Source organism: Urocampus carinirostris, chromosome 15, assembly GCF_059441175.1.
Source record: "Urocampus carinirostris isolate Australia breed hairy pipefish chromosome 15, RoL_Ucar_1.0, whole genome shotgun sequence".
NCBI lineage: Eukaryota > Metazoa > Chordata > Actinopteri > Syngnathiformes > Syngnathidae > Urocampus > Urocampus carinirostris.
This window is the reverse complement of record NC_142363.1, coordinates 15,048,049-15,072,838: the sequence shown is the minus strand read 5'-3', so window position 1 is coordinate 15,072,838 and position 24,790 is coordinate 15,048,049. Positions and strand designations below refer to the sequence as shown.

General features: G+C 37.2%; 1 protein-coding gene and 1 long non-coding RNA gene across 2 annotated transcripts; both read left to right on the top strand.

Annotated features, from left to right (window-relative positions):
* Positions 1-577: 577 nt before the first annotated feature.
* On the top strand, positions 578-20,490 carry LOC148351668 (uncharacterized). Its single transcript, XM_088354546.1, has 9 exons — positions 578-750; positions 9,108-9,263; positions 10,830-10,968; positions 12,650-12,738; positions 14,261-14,324; positions 14,503-14,591; positions 17,153-17,265; positions 18,784-18,940; positions 20,036-20,490. The coding sequence occupies exons 1-9, from the start codon at positions 702-704 to the stop codon at positions 20,191-20,193; spliced, it is 1,014 nt and encodes a 337-aa protein (XP_088210672.1). The 5' UTR covers positions 578-701; the 3' UTR covers positions 20,194-20,490.
* A 50-nt stretch (positions 20,491-20,540) lies between these two features.
* LOC148351667 (uncharacterized) lies at positions 20,541-22,866 on the top strand. Its single transcript, XR_015852874.1, has 2 exons — positions 20,541-21,337; positions 21,383-22,866. It is a non-coding gene; the product is annotated as an uncharacterized LOC148351667 (long non-coding RNA).
* The last annotated feature ends 1,924 nt before the right edge of the window (positions 22,867-24,790 follow it).

Below are 24,790 nucleotides of genomic sequence, written 5' to 3'. Positions count from 1 at the left end.
CAGACCTCATCCCCAAACAATAGAATTTATGAGAGTATTAGCACGCAAACTGCAAGTCAAGCCATCCTGTATTTTTTTTGTATGGACTTTTTTACATCTATTGATTTACCTATCAATTGATGCTTTTATACAAAAGGAGCAGCGCATATACTTCATGTATAAGTTAAGACAATATAATATTTGTGTCTTTACAATAGTTTAAACATTGCTTTCTTGCTCTGGTAATCATACGATGAATGAAGTTATTTGTATCTGACTGTGCCTCCCCATACACGATCTTCACTGGCTGCAGGCAGCTGAAAACTGGTCAGCGGGCTGCAAGACGCATTAAAGTTTCTTAATCGTATGTTAAAGGTTTGTCATCAAGCGATATGCGTCACACTTCCTCCACAAAAAAAAACACCCCTGCGTTGTGTTGATTGGCTAACTTGCTATCTTTTAAGTATTTTGTGTGTGTGTTGAAAGCGAACGGATTAATCTTGCACATTAGCTTTCCTGCAGAAGGCCTGGCTTCCCTCCCCCTCCCAAATCAAAATCACATGATTTGTATTTTGTCACATGACGCCGACAAGCGGACTGCTCCCTCCTCGAGCCAGCGTCCCTCCAAAGAAAACAAAAGTCGGTCGTGATTTGTCGGAAAAACTGATGATGCTGTAGATGAACTTTCAAACGGAGAAGTGTTGCGGACCATCGAGAGGAGGATGGACCGTCGGGCGTTTTTGCTCCTCATCTCTGCTTTTTGCTTTATTGGTGAGTTGAGAAGTTTTCCTCTTGCTTCAATAACATTCTGTATTTTGCAATATTTTTCAATATCGAAATTTCTTCGTTTATCAGTCATTAAGTTACCGTATTCTTATTTTTGTGAGTCATTAAGTTACTGTATTTTTATTTTTATCAGTCATTAAGTTACCGTAATTTCCAGACTATTAGGCACACCTTAAAACCCCAAATTGGCCAGAAATTTTAAAGTGTGGTTTATATTAAGGGTGGGCAGATAGATCCAAATATCGATATTATCGATACTGAGCGAGAACTTGCATCAGATCGATACTATTGTCTTAAGATCGTCTGTCTTCACATTTTAACGATCACTATAACAATGATTTTAGTTTGTCGTAAGATTATACATACATTACAACTTTCAAATTTCATCCAATTGTGGTACACTTTATTTGCACTACTGATTCTGTTTTTAAAATACTGTGCAATGAAAGGTACCGTATTCTCCAGACTATGAGGCGCACCTCATTATAAGGCGCACAGTGAGAAATCCCCCCCCCCTATTGACAGTTTTGAGTTGTTTTTTTCCATATACAAGGTGCATCAAACTTTAAGGAAAATGCGGTCTTTTTGTCCTCTGGTTGACATTTTTTGCTACATTGCTGCTTTTTTGGTTTGCCTCTTTTGACTTTTGTTCAGGGACTTATTCTCGTTGAAGTATTTTATGTTTTATACTGTTAAAGTTTTTTTTACATTGTTTTGTTTACACTATTTGCACTGTGACTTTATTTTTAAAATATTATGTAATGGAAGGTATTATTGTTGTCATGTTGACTTTGTCATACAGTATTTGTATTTTCATTATATTGCTGTTTTTTTGTGGTTTGACTCTCTTGACTTTTGTTCAGAAACAGTTGTAATAGAAATATATTTTTGTATGTGTTTCAAAGTATTGTTAAAGTTTGCACAGTAGTTATTGAAAAACTTACAATTTTTAGAATGATTTTATAGTAATTACAAACTAACTCAAGGAGGGAAGGGTTCAGTTCCAAGAAAAAGTATTGGTGGCAGATTGTTATTGATCTATACTACATTGTATTCACTTCGGATCAATATCAAACATCCTAGTATCGCCCACCCCTACCTTATATAATGCAGAATATGGTGGTGCATACAGTATTTATAGGTGTTCTTCACTACACCAAGGTTTAAGGTGTTCTTTCATATTTGAGCAATACTTGATCAATTGATAATCATTTCTGGCCCAAATAGCAATAAATTGTAAGCAACATGATTCAAACTCTTGTCGTGGCAATGAGGGCGCCAACACTTAAACACTAGACTTCAAGTGGTACTGACGACATATGAAAAGGCCTTAGAGTAGGCTTGTCAAACATACGGACGGCGTGCCCGGTGGATGAACGCCATCAATTTTTGAATACAGATGCTGCCCTACTTACAAAGGAGTTAGGTTCCGGACGATTGTTCGTAAGTTGAATTTGGTCGTAGGCTGCTTTAGTGCTATATTTTGTATGTTTAAGGTTTCTATAAGTATGTTTAAGGCTTGTATAAGTTACATGTATTGTTTTGTGCAAATATGCTCTATAAAGATGAATAAAGTTGAGTGTAACTTACTTTCGGAAGATGCACTTCAAGTGGTCCACCTCTGTGGTAAAAAGTGGCAGAAAAAAAATGATCCAACCATTTTCTCAACCGCATCAATCTTTCTTAGTCCACTCTCATTTCCAAAGAAACGGCTCGCCTCTTCTTCACACTTTACACCAACCATATTGAATGGATGCACGAGATATTAAACCAAAAAAAAGTCAAAGTTCTTTGTGCGCTGGAGATAAAGTATAGAATATTTACACACGAACTAAGAAGTGGAAGCTGGATTTTATTTCTTCCGGGTGGATGCTGAGTGACCTCTCACAGCGCCACTAGCAGGTAGCGGCGGAAAGAAGCACGACAGTACTGTCCTGTACTCGGAAAAAGGAGCACACAATACACAATCTTACAGCAATGTCCAGACATTTTTTGATGTAAGTCAAATGGTTGTGTGTAGGGGAGCGTCTGTATGTCAAAACAAGAAGCGTGTCTCTAGTCCAAGTCATTTCTATCAGAAGTTAGGATTTTTTGGGGGCTAAATCAAACCAGCAGCACGGCGGCGCAGTGGTTATTGCGTGTGCGGCACAGTTCTGAGGTCATGGGTTCAAATCCAGCTACCAACCTTCCTGTGCGGAGTTTGCATGTTCTCCCCGTGCTTGCGTGGGTTTGTAATGGAAACATATTTTTGTATGTGTGCGTGGGTTTCCTCCGGGCACTCCGGTTTCCTCCCACATTCCAAAAACATGCATATCGGGTTAATTGGCCGGTCCAAATTGTCCCTAGGTGTGAATGAGGAGCGAATTGTCTGTCCCTGTGTGCCCTGCGACTGGCTGGCAACCAGTTCAGGGTGTCCCCTGCCCACTGCCCTGAGATGGTTGGGATGGGCTCCAGCACCCCCGCGACCCTACTGAGGATAAGCGGTGCAGATAATGGATGGATAGATAAATCAAACAAAATGCTCCATCTCACTAATTGGTGGCAGTAAAGGATAGACTCTCAGCTTCAGTAGGGCAAGCCTAGTAAATTGATATGATGTAGTCCAATCTTATTGCCCATGCACTGCTAAAACTTCTATTCTGTATTTCTTTTTTTTTTTATTTCAAACCATAACAACAATTAAGGCAAAAACTATATATTTTTTCAAAGCTACCACTTGAGTTAGTAAAGCATTCAGGTGTAAAACTGCACTCACTCAACTGTTAAAATTAACCAATTTACGCATTCAATGCCAAACATGAAAATCTTTTTCCCCCCATGGTTTGTGAATAAATGTGTAATGCTTAGAAAAGATCCTTTTTCATCCATTATTATAATATGTAGCGTAGGCTACTAAAGTAGGCGGAATAATAAAGCATGGTACTGAAAAACTACAGTAAACTAAACATTTAAGTTGACATTCTTTAACCGTTCCAGTCCGTCTGAGAACAGGAATTCTGGATACAGCCCCAGAGCCAAACTGAATTTAACTACCCTGCATTGGAGCTTTTTTTCATTATCATGCTTTTTTTAATCGCAGTGCAAGAAACACAGTTTTGCATAGTGCATTCTGAAAGGTTAGCACACGCCTGGAAAAAGCACAACCAGGGAGAAGCAATAAAAGGAAGCTGACAGACGATTTAGAATTATTTGTTCATGGACAAAATATAATTAACACCACATGATTGAGATATTTTTAAGGCCAGAAGAGAAGGCCTTGCAGGACCTAACTGCCCACCTCTGTAGGTTAAACAGTCTCTCCCCTTCTTCATATGTGCGTCAATAATGTTGAGAAAGACTGATAGAAAACACAAAGTCTTTCAAACAAATACTGTACAAGCTCTTTTACCTACGCAACCATTTCAAACCGAGCAGTTATTTAACATATCAGAATGCACTATGCAAATCAGTGTTTCTGGCACTGTAAAAATAGTGTGATACTGAGATAAGCTGTTATGCCTTTTTTTTCATCTGCGTCACTGGTGATCTAGTGGTAAAGTGTTGGCGCCTTTACTCCCACAATCCGGGTTCAACTTCCGTTTTCATGAGTCGTTCTTATCGACTGATTAAACATTGTATCATTACATGGCGTAAGTGTAAAAGCTCTTGTTGTAGCCTCAATTTTTATAAAGCTCTTGGTCCAGTGTGCCTTATGTTAAAATACATGAAAAAAAGACTATTCTTTTATAGTGGGAAAATAAACGTAATTTTTACAATAAATTTACATCCATACAAAAAACTCAGCTTAGGAATGGTGAAATTTGTAACCTTATTAATCCTTTTTTTACTATTGGATGAGAGCTAAGGAGATTTCATGAGATGGCAATTCCTTATTTTGACTCGCTGTTTGTTGTTTTGACTATTGCATCAATTGGTGATATCAGCCAATTATGTTGCTGTTCTTTGATTTTCAAACCCTTTAAGGATGATCCGTTTTTGTAATCTTAATGATTTAATACGAAGAGGGGGAGCGGGGGTAGATTTAGGAAAGGGTGGAGTTTTTCTCATCTGAGAGCTCTGATCCCAAACCTCCTTGCAAGTTTAAAATACATTGATGTCTTCTCAACTTATTTGAGTACAGATTAAATTTATTAGTCCCCTAAACCGACTTAATGAATTTCTGCTATTTAAGATGAGATTCATATTTTGGTAAATTGTTACCATTGTAGTTGTGCATCAGGATCACATGATTGCTTTTCTAGGGGAGGATAGCTCCCCACAAGCACATGTCTAATGTGATTACTCACACAATGTGTGCTCTTGTCTCCTTGATGCACTAATATCAAACCTGCTGGCTGCACTTTGTCGCAGGCAGACTAAAAACAGATTTTGTTTGTTATATACTGAGCTCCACTTTTGTATTGACCAGGGGTCTCCAAGTTTTTTCAAGCAAGGAGCTACTTTTTGTTACTGATTAGCACAAAGGGAACCAAGCTTGATATACATTTCTAAAATAGCTAACAAGCAACATGGCTTGCTAAATGGCTACAAATTTAACTTCATAGTTAGCAAAAAAAATTGTAAACAGGTAAAAAACTAAAAGGGAGCTAGCTAAAAGAGTAAAACATCATCCAAATAGCCGGATAGACATATAAAAACGAAGCTAGATAGCAAGCTAAAAAAGGGATCCAATTTTAACTTGATAACTGGCAAAATAAAGTAAAATGTTAGCTATATAGCATGCAAAAAATGTAAAATCTATCTAGCTTGCTAAATAGCTAAAAAGGTAGGAAGATAACTAGTTACAAGCCTAAAAAGGTAGCCCGATAACTTGCTAAAAAACCTGCACATTGTTTGCACATAAATTGGAATTTAGTTTGTTGCATTCTCAGTAAAATGAATTGATAAATGAAAATTATTTTTAATAAACAAATACATTCTTTTTCTACTCTTGTATTTAATTACTTAAAAATATTTATCTATACTTCAATACATTTTTTTTATCCATGAAATGGTTTATTTTTCTGAAGTTTTAAAATAACTATTTATCATGTTATCACTATGTTGTTACTCTGTTATTACTAGGGTAATTAATAAATATAGGGTCAAATAATTTAAACAGAAAATCCCAATGACCCAGCGCAGGTCCTCGGGCACCTCAACTGTCCTAAGGGGGCACCCACGTTGGAGACCCCTGATATGGACTAACATAAGTGCCACTGCCTCATTTTACAATGGAATCGAATAGAATAGTGTTTATTGTCATTGATGAAAAAAATAGTAAACGTTGTGTGCAACGAGATTAGACATGGCGCTCAAACAGGTCTAAGTCAACTCTGTCATCCCCACTTTTCCTACGACCTTATCCAGGGATCAAGTTACATTTGGATTCATCTTACAAAACAAAATGGTAAAAGGTCAATAAATCTCATTTTATATATGGCCATGTTTTTTAATCCACAAGAAAAGTATCAAAGATGTAACCCCACTTTTCAAGATATTGTCTGTCAAGGTTAAAGCTTGAGACTTCTTAGGTAAAGAAAGAAATATACTCTGAGTCGGAGATTGGGTTGGGTAGCTCTTTCATCGGAGGCACATCCCACCTGAGCTGTCCCTTGCATCCGATCGGCTCAGAGAGGAATAAGACACATCCGATAACTACTGGCCCATGTTTTCAAAACACAGTCGTAAAAATATGTATCTGATTGGCTTAAACAAGATCACATGATTACATGAAACGATATAATGCTGGTCGCTTGGTGTCACACTACTGTATAGTAATAAATGAGAAACGAAAGTTTAAGTATCGGGAAACTCCCCAGCTGCACTCGGAAAACAAAGATTAGCCCTCTTGAAGGGAGAGGAACTAACTATTTACAGTAAGCAATGATGCAGTGTATTACTAAGGTAGCATAGATATGGAGGAGAGACAAATTTTAGGGAGGTAAGACAGCCAGGCGCTTTCTCTGAAGGACTTCTGCGTCATCTCGTGTCTGAAGGGGAAAATTAACTACCTAAGCCAGGGGTGTCAAACAGGCGGCCCGCGGGCCGGATAAGGCCCGCCAAGGGATTGAATCCGGCCTGCAAGACCACTCTGGGTGCAAGAGAAAAACGAGCTGAGCTGCAGGTTAAAATATGTCCACTTGATGTTGCCAGAGCCAGGTGCATCTCACAAACACTGTACTTATATTTCTCGCTCTCTTACTCCCTTTTTCTCTCACTCTCTATCCCTCTCTTTCACTCTCCCTGTCTCTCTTTTTCTCTTTCTTTTTTCTTCTGTCTCTTTCTCTCTCTGTCTTATTACCTTATTTTGCTTTCTATTCCTTTCTTCCTTTTCTCTCCTTCTCTTTCTCTCTTTTGCATTCCCCTTCTCGCTTTCTCCCCTTCCCTCTTTCTCTCCTTTACTTTTATTTCCTTCTCTCTTTCTCTCTTTCTATTTTTCCTTGGATTTCTTTATTTCTCTCTCTTTCTCCCTCTCTCACTATTTCTCTTTTTATCTTTATTGTTTCTCACGTTGTCTTTCTCTCTCTTTCTAACTTTCTCTCTCTCTCTCTTTCTCTCTTCGTCCCACCCTCTCTCTTTTTCTCTCCCTCTCTTTCTTTCTTTCTCATTTTCTTTCTCTCTGATGTCCTAGTCGGGCTCTCGAGAGAATTTCTGTTCTATTGTGTGGCCCCTGAGTTAAAATGAGTTTGACACTTCTGACCTAAGCTGCTACAATTGTAACAAAAGACAAACAACACCTGCATATAATCCTTGGCTTCGAAAGGTACATTTGAGGATAAAATCATAAAAAGGCACATTCAAACTATAATCAAACCATAATTTTCTCACAGTCAACGAATTTGTTTTTTGAATATGGTAAGCATTCAGATGTGATAAACAATGCCGAATGCTCAAACGATGTACAGTGCCTTGCCAAAGTATTTGCCCCCTAAGATGTCTCGGGACCGGATCAGATCAGAGGCAGGAGGCAGGAAGGGTGAACTTATTCGCGTTAACGATCAGTTACTTTTATTAAGAAAATAAAAGTCGTCCAACACTCAGGGACAAAAACAAAAACAGGCTTACAGGCAAACAGGAACTCAGACTAGGAATACTCACAAAACAGACTTTTACTCAGAACGGGCAAGTACAGGTTTCCTCAAGTCAAACAGAACAGAACAATGCAAAGTAATGCAATGAACCCGCAACCGGCAATCCCCAAATCCAGCCCTTAAGAAGCACACACGCAAATTAGAAAATCTGCTACAGCCGGTGCCAAGGGGGCGTGGCCAGCCGGTCGCCACGGTGACCATGCTGGACATGACATAAGAACTCTTTGACATATTGCCAAATTTCAGGCTTTGAACTCATAGAAAAAGTTATTGAAAAAAAATCAGAGACACAATCGTTAAAAAAAAATCTAATTTATTCAACATTTTATATTGTGTTTAAAATAAAAAGTACAGTACGTATTCCAAAAATATTGCCCCCCTTTGAGTTTCATACGATCTCGTTTTGATGTGACAGCCAAGTCTTTTTGGGTATGTCTGTATCAGTTTTGCACCGCTTGAAATAGAAAAACATTCTCCCTTACAAAACAGCACATTTTTCTTAATGTTTGATGGTGATCTTATATGCACAGCAATCTTTCAAGATCTTTCTACAAATTCTCTATAACGTTGAGGTCTAGACCTTGGCTTTGCCATTCCAACACTTTTATAAAGCTAGTTTTAAACCATTCCATCTGAAATTTTGCTTTGAGTTTAGGGTCATTGTCCTGTTGGAACGTGAACCCATTGTGTATTCTCAGGTCTCCTCCAGACTCCTACAGATTTTCTGCCACAATCTTTCTGTAATACATTTTACAACTGTGTCTCACATGTTGACCTTTCAATATATTTTTAGTTATTTAGCTTTAAGTTTGAATCTTGAAATATGTCAAAATGACCAAAGGTTTTTGGACGGGCAAAACTTTCGCTAGGTACTGTACCTTAAAGGACTACTTTGATAAAGGGGAAAAATGGACATTAGGTCATTAACATTTTTGACAGTTCCTATAAAGGGAAAATGATTAATGCATATATGTTGGAGACCCTGGATGTAGAGTGAGAGAGTTTAATTAAAATAGTAATGTTATCTGTTTGTTGTACACAACACTATTTTCGCTTGTTGCTTGCTCTTGTCCGATGTGAGAAACTGGTGAATTGTGACTCTATTGTTTTATGTGTTTGTCATCACATGTTTGGCTGCGCCCCCTTAGGGCAAATATAACTACAACTTGGCCTGCCATGAAAACAAGTGTTATACCATTTATTTAGCAGATTGTTTCTTTTGCAACACTGAGTCATAGAAGTCACACTTCTGATGTATTTGCGTTGTAGACGGGGCGATGAGTCAGACCACACCGACTCCTGCAGCCACAGGGACCACAATTTTGGCCCCGACTTCTGTTCCTGTCAGTAGCGCCACACCCCGCTGTTCTTCGTACAACATTTCCGTCTGCGAGCCCTGTGCACCCGGATCACATTTCAACAATGGTGATTGAACCCACCATGCACAAGACGTCAAGTCAAGTCGAGTCATGTTTATTTGTATAGCTCACGAAAAGTCTAAAAGGGCTTGAAAATCTCTTGATTATTTCATAAAGAACTCATTACTTTTGGAGACAAGTCTAATTATGATGTTTTGGCAATTTTTATGACACCCATGATATCCCGACTAAAATTCAAAGGACCTCGGGATCTTTTTATTATTGAAGACCCTAAAGTCATGAGCTGAACAACCATCTGAAATAATATGCTGTCGCGTAAGAGGCGCTACTGTGTCAAACAGGCATTTGTGATTATTGTTATGTGCAGCAATAACATTAGAGATTACGTATGAGTTCATTAGCGGAAGCACCCATGTGCTCTGCCATGATGTCAAAGTCCTGGAATTTTGGGCCAAATCCGGTCTCGTCTGTTTTAGACCTTATTTTGTCCAATACATTTGGGCTGTGTTTAGCCTGTTTAATGTGGTACAAACTCAATTAAAACAGTGACGCGTGGGGAGGTACGTCTCTGGTGAGGCAGTCAGATATACAAATAAATAAGCCAACATCTTATTCATCATTTTAATCACAGAGCAAGAAATCATTATATAAACTATAGTTAATAAAAAAAACATTTTTTTGTCTTACCTTCACTTACAATAAAAATGAAGTCTATGCACTGCCCCTTTTAAATAAAAGCATCAATAGATAGGAAATCCCTAATAATGAAGAAAGGTCCACTCAACAAGAATCAAATTACTCAATGGCCTGACTTGCTGTTAGCTTGCTAATACTATCACTCATTCTGTTGTTGTGGGCTGAAGTATACATCAAATCAGAATCCTTGTTCTCACTATCGCCCTCTGACCAGGCAAGAAAATTGCCTGTCTCACTCTGCATAAGCAGACACCCAGCACAGTAACAGCTTACATGCTAATTTTATCAATAACATAACGTGGAAGTTCAGTCATTTCGAAAAAGAAATCCCCAAAATAGTGAAGTTCAAAGAGAAAGAACTTTAAATATTACTATTTAATATATTTTTAACGTAATATTTCCACAGCCTCACCTGCCTCCATTGACTACACACCACTGATTAAAAAATAGTCACTTTTGTTTTTGAATTTTCCCCAAAATAAGTCGTTTAAAGACATCTTATTGACGTCTTCAGAAAGATGCTTTGTCAAACTCTCATATTGAACTAAAATGATAATTTCACAACAGAATTAAAAAGTGCCATCCTAATGGTGCAAGAACATTTACAAGATAAAATACCACAGTTTAAGTAATACCTTATTATTTTTGAAGAGTTATAGTAAAATAAACAAAATAAAAATAAAGAACTGAATCATCCCTTGTCATTATTGCACATTCCCGTCAAAGCATGGTAACATTTTGCAGCGTTGAGGGTGATTATTGCCTTAGGAATTTAGCTGTTTTTAATCTATTAGTTCTAGACTTTATGGTCCTGAATCATCTACCTGAAGGCTTTTCAATGTATTTTCAGTTTTTGCTGAGCTTTTTTTAGGAAAGATCCCAAAGAGCTAATGCAATATGACATTCTATCACCTAGGCACGCTTTTGTGCTCCTGTTGCCCTGAGCTGGGGATGTGTTTACTTCCTGAAGCCTGTCTATCTTGCACCGTTGGCTTCTACCAACCGCTTGCTGGACAACAGCAGTGCCTCCCTTGTCGAGAGGGCTTCTACACAAAGTAAGATCATCATTGGCATTGGAGTCAGTAGGGGTGACCAGGGATGGTTGTAATAGAGGCATATTTCTAACACTTGTAGTTTGACTATTGAGATAGAAGCCTGGTGTCACATCAATTCCAGTCTACGCCCACGTACACCTAAGCTTACTGGTGAAGACCGGGGGTCGGGAACCTATGGCTTGCGAGCCATATATACATTTTTTTATGAGAACATATGACGATTGCATAATTTGTCGTGGAGCTCGATTTTGTCACATCCATAGCCGAGGCAAGAAAAAACTGCTTAAAGGTTTGGTCCAGTATATATAGGGAACATTCTCAACTAGAGTTTATACTTAGTCAGGAAGAAACCCTTTAAATGGAAGCTTATTAAACTGTGTATGTTCATGGTTGAAATACATTATGATGAAAACCCTCTGATCAAACTAAAAAAAACGGTAAACCACTGAGAGTAATTTGATTGGGTGAGCGGCAGAGGTGGGCGCATCTCTGCACACAGTGCAAGGCACTCCCTTCTCTCGCCCGCTCAATGCAATCAGCACGAAAGGTAAATATGAAGATGTCCTCCGCGTTTGCAGTATTTTGTGACATTTTTACAAATAACTTTGCTTGCACCTTGTTTTGAAACCATTATTTAGGACAATAATGACGGTCAAAATAAACTTCAACACTCTTAACTCGTAACTGAGAGCGAGACTCATTTTAAGTGGTTAAGTGGTATTTATATTGTATATGGGACACAGCCTCTGGCATTCCTAGTATTTCATAGATTTGATCAAATCATCAATCATAACACAGTGAAATAAAATGTGCTGAAGAATTATCTTTTGTCTGGTGAGCGGCTTTGGTTCTTTAGTTGAATTTTGTCCTACAATATATGGTGTGGCTCTCAAATGTTTTTAAAATCTTTTTGCTTTTATGGTTCTTTAAGTCAAAAAGGTTCCCGACCCCTCGTGTAGACAAACGCTACTGACTTGCAAATTAGATTTCACCAAAATTGTAAACAAAGGTAGGACTAAGGACTGCAAAAATGAATTGATAGAATCGATTAAAATCGATGATTAAAAGCATTAGCAACATATTTTTCATCGATTCATTGCATCGCCCGATATAAGTGGCCATCAGCGTGTTATTTCAATCCAAATATGAGATTGCATTGAATTTTCTTTTGCTGTAGCCATAAACTTGTACTATCAATTTGATCTGATATACTGTAGGGTGCTACCAGACCACGCTTAGATGAACAAGGTCATCTTGGTCCATATCCATTTATGTACATAGCACTTTTCGGACACTAAAATGCAACCTCAAAGTGTTGTACAAAAACATTTTATGTACAATAAGGTATTATCCAACAAAGCACTTGCATTCTTCTCTGATGTTGATTGAATTTTTATGTAAGTATCTTGCAGATGTATAGCATACATTCGAATGTGTTTTTGTTTAGTGTTATGCTATTTGACAAACACTTGGATTTTTCATTTTTTTCTATCATAGAATATCCTGTTGTTTTGTGGACTATTTTTGTATCTGAGATAAAGTTCTGGAATGCAGTTCTATTTTGTCGCCTCTGGCGGTCGTACGGGACTCATGGGACTGTAGTTTCATTCGCAAATCTCGTTTGAATGTTTTACCGAAATAAACATAAATAACGTTCACATTCCTTTTAATTTTATCACAGTTTTACCGGAAGCCCACTGTGTCAGGCATGCCCACCTGGATCTTTCAACAATAACACTGGGGCAGAAACCTGTTCAAGTTGCTCTCCAGGTGGGTTTTTTTTAATATAGAAAATAAAATGCCATTTATTGTGCAGAATAAAAGGGTTTTGGAACAATATATATTAACATATTTGTTCTGCAAAATGTATTGCCAAACTTTTTGATAATGCTGTGTGTTTTAATTGCTTTATTAATTTTCTTTTTTTTTTTTACTATTGATTGATTCATTTTATAAATAGACCCAATTGATAGATCTGACCAGTTGATCTGATTAATATATCTGATTGATAGATTTTATAGATAGATCAATCTGATAGATAGAGGAGCAAAGTAATCTCATATGGCCAGGGGCATTTCGGTCATTTTAAAAGTGTGGTTTACTAAATACGAAATATTTCTTAAAAACTAAAAAAACGATGATAACATTTAAAAAAAACATACGCTGCTCTAATAGTAGACAATTATACTCATTTTGCACAAAGATAAAAATCTTTGTATCTGACTTGACAAGATAAAGATAAAAATAACCTCTGAAATGGTACTGGAATACAGTATATATATATATATATATATATATATATATATATATATATATATATATATATATATATATATATATAATTCAGATTCAGATTCAGATTCAGATCTACTTTATTGTCATTCTAGTACACGTGTATACAGAACGAAATGTCGATGCATCTGACCCCCACAGTTTCCTTGAATGTACAGATATAAATAATGTTGTATTGTATTTTGGCTACGTATAGTATTTTACCATAGTGCCGATAGTGCAAGAAGAGTAGCTAACCAGATGTGCAAAATGGGCAGTCAGGTTAACAAGTCAGGTACACAGTAACATTAACACTGTAACAATAACGCTGTAATTACAATAGTGCAGAGAGCAATGTGCAAGGAGTGGCAAGCTATAAAAAAAACTGCCAGTAGTGCAAAAAGTCAGATTAGCAGCCGTTTAGATTTAAGTTAACTATATGTTAGATTGACCATTTAACAGTCTAATGGCCAGGGTGTGTGTGTTATTGTCTTTGTATTTTACTTGAAAAATAAAGTAAAGAGACTAAGAATAATAAAATAATAAGACTTAAATTGTGACCAGAATAGACAGTAGTAAAATCATTACAAAATTAATGAAAAAAAAACCTATGAGTTAACTTTTTCCCTTCTAATTGTCAAACAATGTTGCTCTTTTGAAGAATTATTGTGTTTGTATTTGAAAAAGAAAGTAAAGAGACAAAGGATAAAAAAATTATGAGACATACATTGTGAGAAGAACAGACGGTAGTAAATTAAGTACTAAAATGAATAAATCAATGGAACCAAAACAAAAAAAAAGAAAATCAAAGACAAAATGATCTTCCAATGAGGCAATATTTTTTCACAGTGTATGATGCATCACATATCTTACAGTGACCATTTATTGACATGAATGAGACTCTTCTCTCACTCATGTCAAACCATCCATTTGAAACCGCATATGTTGGATTTTGCACGCAATTTCTTCGCATTTTTGTTGTCATAATGCAATGAAATGGGCCTGACTGTTCTGCTTTCAGGTTTCTTCTCCTCGCAGCAAAGCTCCTTATCATGTTCACCCTGCTCAATAGGGAGCTTTTGCAAGTAAGTCCCGGCTTTCTAAACATGAGACATCCATTACAGCTGTGAAAATATATTATCTGTGTGAATCTTTGAAATGAAATCCATTGCAGCATCACATGCTTCTAGCAGACTCTCTTTGAGCTCAACTATTGTCACTCAAACTCCACTCAAAACATTTGTTTGTTTTTTTCTTTATCAGCTCTTCGGGTTGCTCGCATTGTCAGACCTGTCCCGGGGGATCAGAGGCTCTCCAGACCGCAGCAAAAAATTGCACTCCGTGTCGGCCAGGTTTGATCCTCAGCAGAAACACAGCACATAATACATGTCCGGATTAGGCAGACGAAGGCCGCATTGGGCTCTTGTCAAGTCAAGTCACATTTATTTATATAGCCCTTAATCACAAAAATGTCTCAAAGGACTGCACAGGATTACAATTACAAAATTGCACAAAATTGCACAAAATTGTACCTGATCTTAAACCAGCATGCGGGCAAGGAACAACTCAAAAACCTCAGTGTGAGGTAAAAAGAGAAACCTTGAGAAAGGACCTCACATGTGGTAATCCCCCTTCCAGGATTGACCAAACTCTAAAGTTTTGCACAGGGGCCTGGCCAGGAGGAAAAGTATAATTGGTTTGATTTTAAGTATCTGCCAATACAGTGTTTAGATCTAATACATGTCATGAAATGGGTTTTAAGACAGTAAAAATTCAAGTAAAATGATAGAATATGTCCCTTTTTAACCACTACATTTAATCAAATGTGTTGAAAAATTTAAAAAGCAAAAATGCAAGGAAGTGGGGTTTTTTTGTTCAACATTTTTTTTTTTTTATAAAAACACTTGGTTTGTTGATTTTTTTTTTTCTTGATAAATATAATTCAAACAAGTTGAATACATTCAACAAAATACACAAAAAATCTGCCAATTTCTTTACATTTTAATGTTGGCTTTCATTGCAGTACACATTAGATCGCAACTAAGATGCTTTGTAAGAAATGGATTTTTAATACGGGGAATTCAAAATAGGACCATAGATAGATAGATAGATAGATACTTTATTCATCCCCATAGGGAAATTCACACTTCCAGCAGTATCCTTGTGTTGAAAAATAAAATAATAAAATAAAAGATATAGAATACAAAAATATCCAATATAACGTGTTGATATGGCGTATTTAAATAGTGCTACAGAAAACACTGTAACACACTGTAATAAAATAGGCTAATATGCAAATGTAGGGGTGGGGTTAAATGTGGGCTTTCACTCCCCCGGGTGGCGTTAAAGAGCCTCATGGCATGAGGAAGAAATTATCTCCTCAGTCTGTCCGTGGAACAAGACTGTGACAGCAGTCTGTCGCTGAAGCTGCTCTTCTGTTAGGAGATGATGCTGTGTAGTGGATGTGATGAATTGTCCATGGCTGACCGGTGCTTGTTCAGTGCCCGTCTCTCAGCTACAGTTGTCACAGCAGGCATGTCAAATATACAATGATTTAATCTGGCGCGCCACACATTTCTGAGTATGTCAAAAAAAGAAGCGAGCCACTGGGTCATTTCTATCAAACGTTAGAATGTTTTAAATCAATGCCAACCAAATGCTCATTCCGTGAGCTAGCGGGTAGTGTTGAGTTTGTATAGCTTGAGTTGGGTCAGGTGGAAAACTGCATTCACTCAACTGTTGAAATAAACCAGTTATCACATTCAATGCAAAACAAGATTGGTTTTCCTTATTGTTTGTGAGTAAATGCATTCATGCCAATCTTTTGTCATAATAAAGCGTTAGACTTTATTGCGCACTGTATTTTTACGTTCGAAACACAATCCTTCGCCAGAATATTAGAATGAAACACTTGTGCATTTGGTAAAAATCGTAAGTGGCAAACATTAACTTAAATGGAAATCAAATGTGATGGGGTTTTTTTTATGCACAAAGTCAAAATGAGGCAGCGGTAGGCTAAAATACTAGTCATGAGCCACTTTTTTCTTTGTTGTTTGAATTTTAAAACGCTTAATCGTTTTTGTCCAAAAAGTGGTAGGCTTTTTAATGGGCGAAAATCCTTAGTGTTGACGGGTATGTAAATGTGTTGTGTTTAGAAAAAGATCCCTTGTCATCTGTGATTATGACATGTAGGGTAGGGTACTATTGTAGGCTGAATGAGAAAGCATAATACTGAAGAACAAAGCTAAAGATTTGCAGTTAACATTCTTTTACTGATCCGGCCTGCCTGAGAACACAAATTCTGGATCTGGTCCCAGAGCCACACTGAGTTTGACATCCCTGGACTAGAGTGACGGCAGGGTGCTTTCTAAAAATGCATCAACAAATAACTTGTTTATGAGTTAGGTAAATTCCAAACAATGGAGACCACTTATGTGTGCCAGGAAATAATGAACACTGGCTTAAAAGGTATTTGAAGCCACATTCACTGTCATAATCGTTCCGTCACCTCTCCAATTTTGTCTATTCACTGTCAATTCTTAATGTTCTATCGTACGCTTATTTTAAAAGAGCTTCAACGTTAACTGGAAATGGATTGAAAACAAAACAAAAAAAAGAAGCTTTAATGTGTGGAAGCCTCACGATAGTACAGTCACCGATAGTGCAACTGGGAATGGATGTGGTACTTGCAACATCATTCAATGTGGTTTAAGTACGCCATCTTTTTGGAAATTGTGGGCAATGATGCAAAATAGAAGAAAATATAAGTAGTACTTCTTTACCATTATATTTTTGTTATATTCATTCGAGGGGACGGATTCAAAACCCTAACGGGTCATCTGTGGCGGCAATTTGCCCATGTCTGATACATAGTGCCCTGCTTTGAAATTTGTGATTGTGTGATTTGGAACAGGCATGCATAAGGCACCTCATCAGACAATGTGTCAGATCTGTAGCAGTGGGACCTTCCAGATCCTCCAGGGCCAAGAGAGCTGTGATATCTGCCCAGAAGAACACTACTGTCCAGTCAGTACTTTTTACAAAAAAATAACATTTGATTTTTGGAGACAGAAGACCAATGAACATTTTGTTATATGTTTACTGTCTAAAATTTTAAAAAATGCATATAATATTTTGTAAATATAAATGTTATTTATTAAACCAGAGATGTTAAAATAATCATCTGAGGGACGCATTTCAAAAAAGTAAAGGTTAAATCCATCCATCCATTTTCTGTGCCGCTTATCCTCACTAGAGTCGCTGGAGCCCATCCCATCTATCTTCGGGCAGTGGGCAGGGGACACCCGGAACTGGTTGCCACCCAATCGCAGGGCCCAGAGACATACAACTCACTCACCCATTCACACCCCAGGGATAATTTGGACAGGCCAATTAACCTGTCATGCATGTTTTGGGAATTTAGGAAGAAACCCATGTAGGCACTGAGGGAGAACATGCAAACTCCACACGGGGAGGCTGCGGTAGCCAGTCTTGAACCTGGAACCTCTGCGCTGTGTGGCTGTAGTTTACAATACATTTTTCAGAAAAAAAAATCACTTTTAAAATTCTAAATACAGTAACTCCTCGTTCCTAAAAGAACTCTTGATAGTCAAAATCAGTGAAGTAGAAACCCTAATTTCTTACAATTATTATACAATTAAATATTCTATTATACACTGAAACCAAAGCACAAATCATTTTTATAGGCTCAAGCATTTGTTTAACAAATACACTTATTGTATGATCGTTTTCATATTATTTATTTACGAATAATACTGTACCAATAATAAGTGGGAAGACTGTCAAAGCGCATAACACATTGCATATCCACAAAGTAGCGAAACTATGAAAAGAAAATTGCGTTATAGCAAGGAATTACTGTTGTTCATTGGCATCTTTAGATATTTGAATAGCTGTACTGTGTATGAAAGACTTTCTAAGGAGCATGTATAATTTCCAGCACATGCCACAGGCCACTTAATTATAGGTTCAACACATGAAATAAGCAAACATTTATTTTTACACTGCATGGATCAAGTTGATCTACCTTGCTGGTTTATTCGTAGAAAATGACCCAATCCGTTCGCTTGTTTCAAATAAAACAACTGAATTTTTTCTAAAGATTTTTGTCGTGTTTAAATAAAAACAGATTATTTAGAGCCAATATTTAAAATATAAAACAGTCCTACTGTTTATGAATATTTCCAACAAAATGACCTAGGTTACAGATTTGTTATTTTTCATAGTCCTACCTATTTTTTGATCAATTGTTGTGGATACATCTGCTCTTGATCCACATACAGTGTAGCTTTCTGAATATAAGATTTATTTTATGTACAGTATTTCTGAAAAAAATGTACTATGTACTTTTAGATCATATTGATATCTTTCTCTTTAAATGTATTTTGGAATACAGTATTTGGTTTATGCACTGCCGTATCGATGTTTCTGAAATTTGGATTATCTTTCTTTAGAAATAAAATAATATACAAATTCGTTGAAGATTTTGGTCCTAACGATATAAAAAATATATGATGCTTCCAGAGTCCAGATGTGAGCCCCATTCATTGTCCCAGCGATGCTTTCTGTCCAGAGGGAAGCTCAGCTCCAGGTTACTGCATGGAGACTTTCTTTCGGAAATCGGGGGACACTTGTGAACTGGCCCCCGTCACCATTGCTTTATTAGTCATTGGAGGAGGCGGTAAGTAGTCATCCTAAAAATAATAAGAGATGTTCTACTTGAATGCTTCACGTACAATTGTTTGTTTTTACTGCAAATAAGGGAAAATATACATACCCCACTAGCTGAAAATGTTGGCTCTTTTTTATGTTAAGATATTTTTCTTAAACAAATAAAAAGACTCATTTTAAAACTAAGCTAACTACTAGCTGAAACCATTTTGCTTAATTCAAATGTATTTTTTATATTTTACCAGAAAAAAAAAATTCAAATATCTTCTAGTTTAAAAATGAGACTTTTTCTGCCATTGGGGTGAGATTTTATTTTCAGAGTACTAAATACACAGCAAAACAAACTAATTCTTACCCTAATGGCAAAAAAAAGGTTGTTGTTTTTTTAATTATAAGTTTGCCCTGTTTTAAGATATTTTATCTTGTTTCTCAAAATTAGCAACTCTAAGTAATCAAAAAGATGGTAGATAGTGTTTCTTATATTTTGGATTAAAACAAAACACACCGCCTGCAAAAAAAGATTCTTACGCCAGGTTTTGTCTGTATAAGAAAGTTTATCTTGTAATGTGAAAAAAGAAAAAACATCCTTAAATAAATAACAATATGCAAGTTAAAAATTCATATATATTTTAGTGTGTTATTATCGTCTCCTAGTGGTTAAAAAAAGTTGTTAATTCAGTATAACCAATATTGATTTAAATAATAAGCAAAACTACATGAACTGTCTAAAAACATTGAAATATTTTTAGGTCGAGAAATTGGCATTTATTTTACATAACATGAGCCTCACCTAAAGGTAGGTGACATGAATTTCCTCCTTCTTGCTACAGAAAAAGGCTGGGAAGAAAAGAAAAAAAGAGAGAATTAAAACGGTGCATTTTGGTCACTTTGAGTCTCCGTACTTTGTATTCTTCCTTGTGCTTTTTGGCACTGACTCATGCTGTCTTCAAAATGCATTATCTCAGAAAATAATTGGAATGTAACAATTAAATATATAGAGATGTTATGTAAAAAAAAAAAAACATGTACTATTTCCTCATATTTTGCATGTTTAAGAATTTAGAAATACCTTTAAACATGGATTTTGTGTACTTCTTTTCCCCAGTGGCTCTACTCATCATCATCCTAATGGTCCTACGCAAAATGCGAGACACTGACGGGGAACTGAGCATTTCTCGAGCGCCATTGTTACGTAAAGAGAGACCGCAAAGCCGCTACTATGGAATTCCCTGCGATGCGGAGCCCGTTTACGCTGGATGGTGAAGCAAATCAGAGCACAAAATTGAACCTGCTGAATGTTTGGAGCGTTACAGAAACACGTGTGCGTGACATTCCGCTTTTGATACATTCCCAGTCGTCAAACACTGTCCTTTTGTTAGCCATCTTATTGGATTAGTAGTGTCATGCTGCAAAAGCAGATGCATGCCAGGACTTGGTGGCCTTTGCTTTCTCATAAAAAGCACTTTTTATTTTTTTCCAAACAATCACTTTCTTTTGCACTAGTGCTTTTATTTTTTAGACTTGTAAATTTGATGACCATCTTGATGACGTTGGTTAGTTGGTTGGTTGGTTGGTTGGTTGGTTGGTTGGTTGGTTGGTTGGTTGGTTGGTTGGTTGGTTGGATCCCTTAACCACTAGAGTCGTAGCGGTAACGTTTCCTGTGGTGCGTCTTGGGCAAGTAGAGCCTGGTGGCGCTCATTTTTCTCCAGGCCTCTTGCACCACACACAAAATCTGATGGCTTTTTAAAAATGTAACTCGTGGATTATTTTTTTTTAAAAATGGATGTTTGTATGTTTGATAGAAAAATAAATAACCTACAATTTAAAATTGAAGTTGTTTTGTTTATCTAGCCGAGAAAGTTTTATTTGGTGTATGTAAATATCAGTGACATTTGACGTTTGAATCTTTGGATATTTAAAGAAAAGTTTACAGTGTATACAGCCAACTTTCGGAGCAAGTATAAACAACCCCTGGCAAAAAGAATGGAATCACCAGTCTTGGGCAAGCCCGCATTCAGAAATTTTATTCTGTAGAAAAAACAAAAAACAAACGTAAGGTCATTCCAAAGTGCAACATATTGGAATTCAGAAACACTATAAGAAATAAAGAAAAACATGGCAATGGTCAGTCAGTAAATGTTACTTTTACAGACCAAGTGCATGGGAATTAAATATGGAATCACTGAATTCTGATGGGAAAAAATGAAAACAAATGAAAAAGAAATGAGAGGAAGTTGGAGTCAATGTATGTGACAGAACTGTGCAAAATCGCCAAAAGAAATGGGATTTTTTTTAGGAAAGCTAAAAGGAAACCATCGTTGACGCTTAAACACAAAAGAACAAGACTGCAATGGGCTAAGTGAGAGGTAATCATGGATTGTGGATGACTGGATGAAGCTTATCTTCAGTGATGAGTCCAGCATCATCACCTTGTCAATCTGCATTGGACAAGGTGATGATGCTGGAACTTTTGTTCGGTGCCGTTCCCCTGAGATTTACACAGAGGACTGTCTAAAGAAAAAAAATTCCCACAGTCCTTAATGATACGGGGCTGCATGTCAGGCAAAGGCACTGGCGAGATGGCTGTGGTCAAATCTGCAATGAATGCACAAGTTTACATTGACATTTTGGACAGCTTTCTTATTCCTTCAATTGTAAAAATGTTCGGGGATGATGAACTCATTTTCCAAGATGACAATGCGTCACGCCACAGAGCAAAAACTGTAAAAGGATTTCTTGTAGAAAGACTCATCCAGTCAATGTCATGGGCTGCAAATAGCCCAGATATCAACCCAATTGAAAACCTGTGGAGGAATTTGAAAAAAATTGTCCACAGCAAGGCTCCGACCTACAAAGATGATCCTGCAACTGCAATCAAAGAGAGTTAGCACCAGATTGATGAAGAATACTGTTTCTCACTCATCAATTCCATGCCCCATAGACTGCAAGCTGTCATAAAACCCAAGGGTGGTGCAACTAAATACTAGTGTTTTGTTTGTTATTTCTCTACACTCATTCCATGTTCTTCCTCAGGATTGAGTGATTCCATATTTATTTCCCTGTACTTGGTTTATAAAATTAGCATTTTCTGACCTCCACAAAGTTTATCTAATCATATCTTTTAGTGTTTCTGGATACCAAGGAGTTGCACTTTTGCTAAATTTTATTATATTTTCATGCTTTTTATCCGAGATTTTTTCTACAGAATAAAATGTTGGTGCGAGTATTTGTCCAAGACTGATGATTCCATACTTTTTGCTAGGGTTTGTAGATATTATCAATAATAACCGCAGTCCTGATTTTTTTACTGTGGGCCACAAAAAAAAATATATATTTTTTTTTATCTTAAATTAATTTGGTGTAGAAAATTTAGGGGTCAATTATTTGAATAAATCATCAATTGACAAGTTAAAATGAATAGGCAAGATTAATCTTTTGAAGCATTGTTCAAACCATCCTCCTGTACTGCTCCACTTATTTTCTCACTATGGTTTTTTTTATCAAACTCATTCGTTTCACATTCACAGCAGCTAAAATAATCGGCCTACCCACACCCTACCTCTCAGACTTAAATAACAGGTCCATCATCCCATTAGCAAACACAATAGTCCAGGACATCACTCACCCACTGCATCAATACTTCCTCCCGCTACCATCAGGGTGCAGGTATAGATCTTTACAATTTAGGAGGGCCCGCCTCAGGAAAAGCCTGATCCCCTCTGCCATTACTCTTCTAAACAACTGGCCCTGCAGACCCATCCAATCCCACTGCTCTCAATGTCCCATTATCATGTATGTTTGTATGTTTGTCATTCTGCTGTTTTGGGGTAGTTGTTTTTTGGGTGTAATGTCATGTAATGCCTGTTGTTTTCCCTCGGTACAGTCAGATGAAGTGAATTTCCCCAAGGGGACCAATAAATTAAATCTAAATCTAAACTTGTCTCACTTTCTAGGAGCACCACATTCGATTTTAGATCATTTTATCAGGGAAAAGGCTCAACAATTTAAAGTGAATTTTTTTCACAATTCTTGGAAGTTCAGCATACTCAAATCAAGACACCTACACACTCAGATTCGAAAAATTACGCTGGCTTGATCAGAACTGAAATGCTGAATGTGTGGAGTGGTCAAGCTTACACCTTTTTCGCCGGCCTCCTGTGGCGATTGTTGTTAGGATTTGTGAAAATAAAAGACCATTATTATGGAAAAAAAGCGTTAAAAGCGTTAAAAAAGATGTTCAGCGTATACACATTTCCGAAGCAAGTACAGGTCAAGGGAGGCAGGGGAGGCTGTGCCTCACATGTCATGGAAATATAAAATATATTAAATGGTTATATTTGTTCAGTTTAAAAGTTATTTTTCAATTAACTTCACAACATTTCAATTTTTCCTGAATTTTCACTTTATATTATGCACATTATTAATACAAATTAGTATGTAACATAATAGTGTTCTTAGCGTCTGCAGATTCAGAGTGAAGTACGCAATTCTCTTGCCTCATGGTAGAGGGCCATAGTGAGACCGAGGATTTTGATTCGGTGCACACCTCGGCCCCAAACATATGAATTTGTGATAGTGTTAGCAAGCTAACTGCAAGTCGAGCCATCCAGTTTTTTTTTCTTGTTGCATGGACTTTTGTTCATAATGGACTATAACCTATCTATTGATGCTTTTATTCAAAAAGGAGTGGCGCATAGACTTCATTTATAAGTTAAGGTATTGTCACAAGTTGGAGTGGAAGGGGTGACCGGACCAGAACGGAGGCAGGAGGCAGGAAGGGAGAACTCAATTGTGTGACGATCCAAAACTTTTATTTACCAAAATAAAAGTTGTCCATAACTCAGGGACAAGACAGAACAAACAGGTTTTAACAAAACGTGCAAACACAGGCTTCTTCCAACTCAACAAAACAGGACAAGGCATAACAGAACGGACGATGTGTATATAATGAGCCAGCCACCCGCAAAGCCCACAATCCAGCCTTAAATAGCAGACACGCGATTAGTTGAACTGCTTCAGCTGGTGCCCAGGGGGCGGGGCAGATCGGTCGCCAAGGCGACCATGACAGGTATGACAATAATACAGGTTTTTTATGCTACTTTTTAATATGTTGCCTTTTTGCTCAGTCAATAAATGATGAATAATTTAGGTTAATTTCTTTGTAATTTTGACTGTGCCTCACCAGATCAGGGGAGTGTAATTGAGGCCTGTGCAGTCCTGAGACATTTTGTGATCAAGGACTTTACCAATACGTAAATATGACTTGACCAAAAACCATCCTCACAGCATATCACTGGTACATAATTTTTCATTTCTCTTGAAGAATTTGTCCCTTACAAAAATTTGACTTCACAAAGTAACTACAAATGCTTAGTAAAATAAAATGTTACAATATGTCAAGACTTGAAAACGTGATAGCTGAAACGAACTCAAACCTTTGATGCAAATCAAGCGTTTTTGATCTCATGGCAGATTGTTTTTGACATGTGACACTTGATAAAAATTAGTTCCAACGTGTTAAAATTGAATTCTTGAGAGCAAGACAGTAATTACCCCCTTTAGTTGCAATTGCTGCAAATTAATAAGTACAGTAGTGTCAGGGCCCGGAATGGAATCTCGGACTCAAATGCGTACGTTGGAAAGGAATCTTTATTGATTAGTTGACAGAGCTGGCTTAGGAAGCCGGCTGGCGTCGGTCGCTAGCAGCGTCGGGGCGGAACGGCAGTTCCGTGTCAGGTAAGCAGAATCAATCTTAGCGGGCAGGTCGATGGCCAGGGCAGGAGAGAAGGTCGTAACGTGGAGCGGAAAACAGGTCGGAACCGAAGGCAGGAATCAAAACAGAGAGTAGTCTTTAGTACTT

Excerpts from the sequence above, each read along its gene's own strand:
- LOC148351668 (XM_088354546.1), top strand. The coding sequence starts at position 702 with ATGGACCGTCGGGCGTTTTTGCTCCTCATCTCTGCTTTTTGCTTTATT. Across the intron at positions 14,325-14,502 it reads TCAATAGGGAGCTTTTGCAA|CTCTTCGGGTTGCTCGCATT; the intron begins GTAAGTCCCGGC and ends TTTCTTTATCAG. Across the intron at positions 17,266-18,783 it reads CAGAAGAACACTACTGTCCA|AGTCCAGATGTGAGCCCCAT; the intron begins GTCAGTACTTTT and ends TGATGCTTCCAG.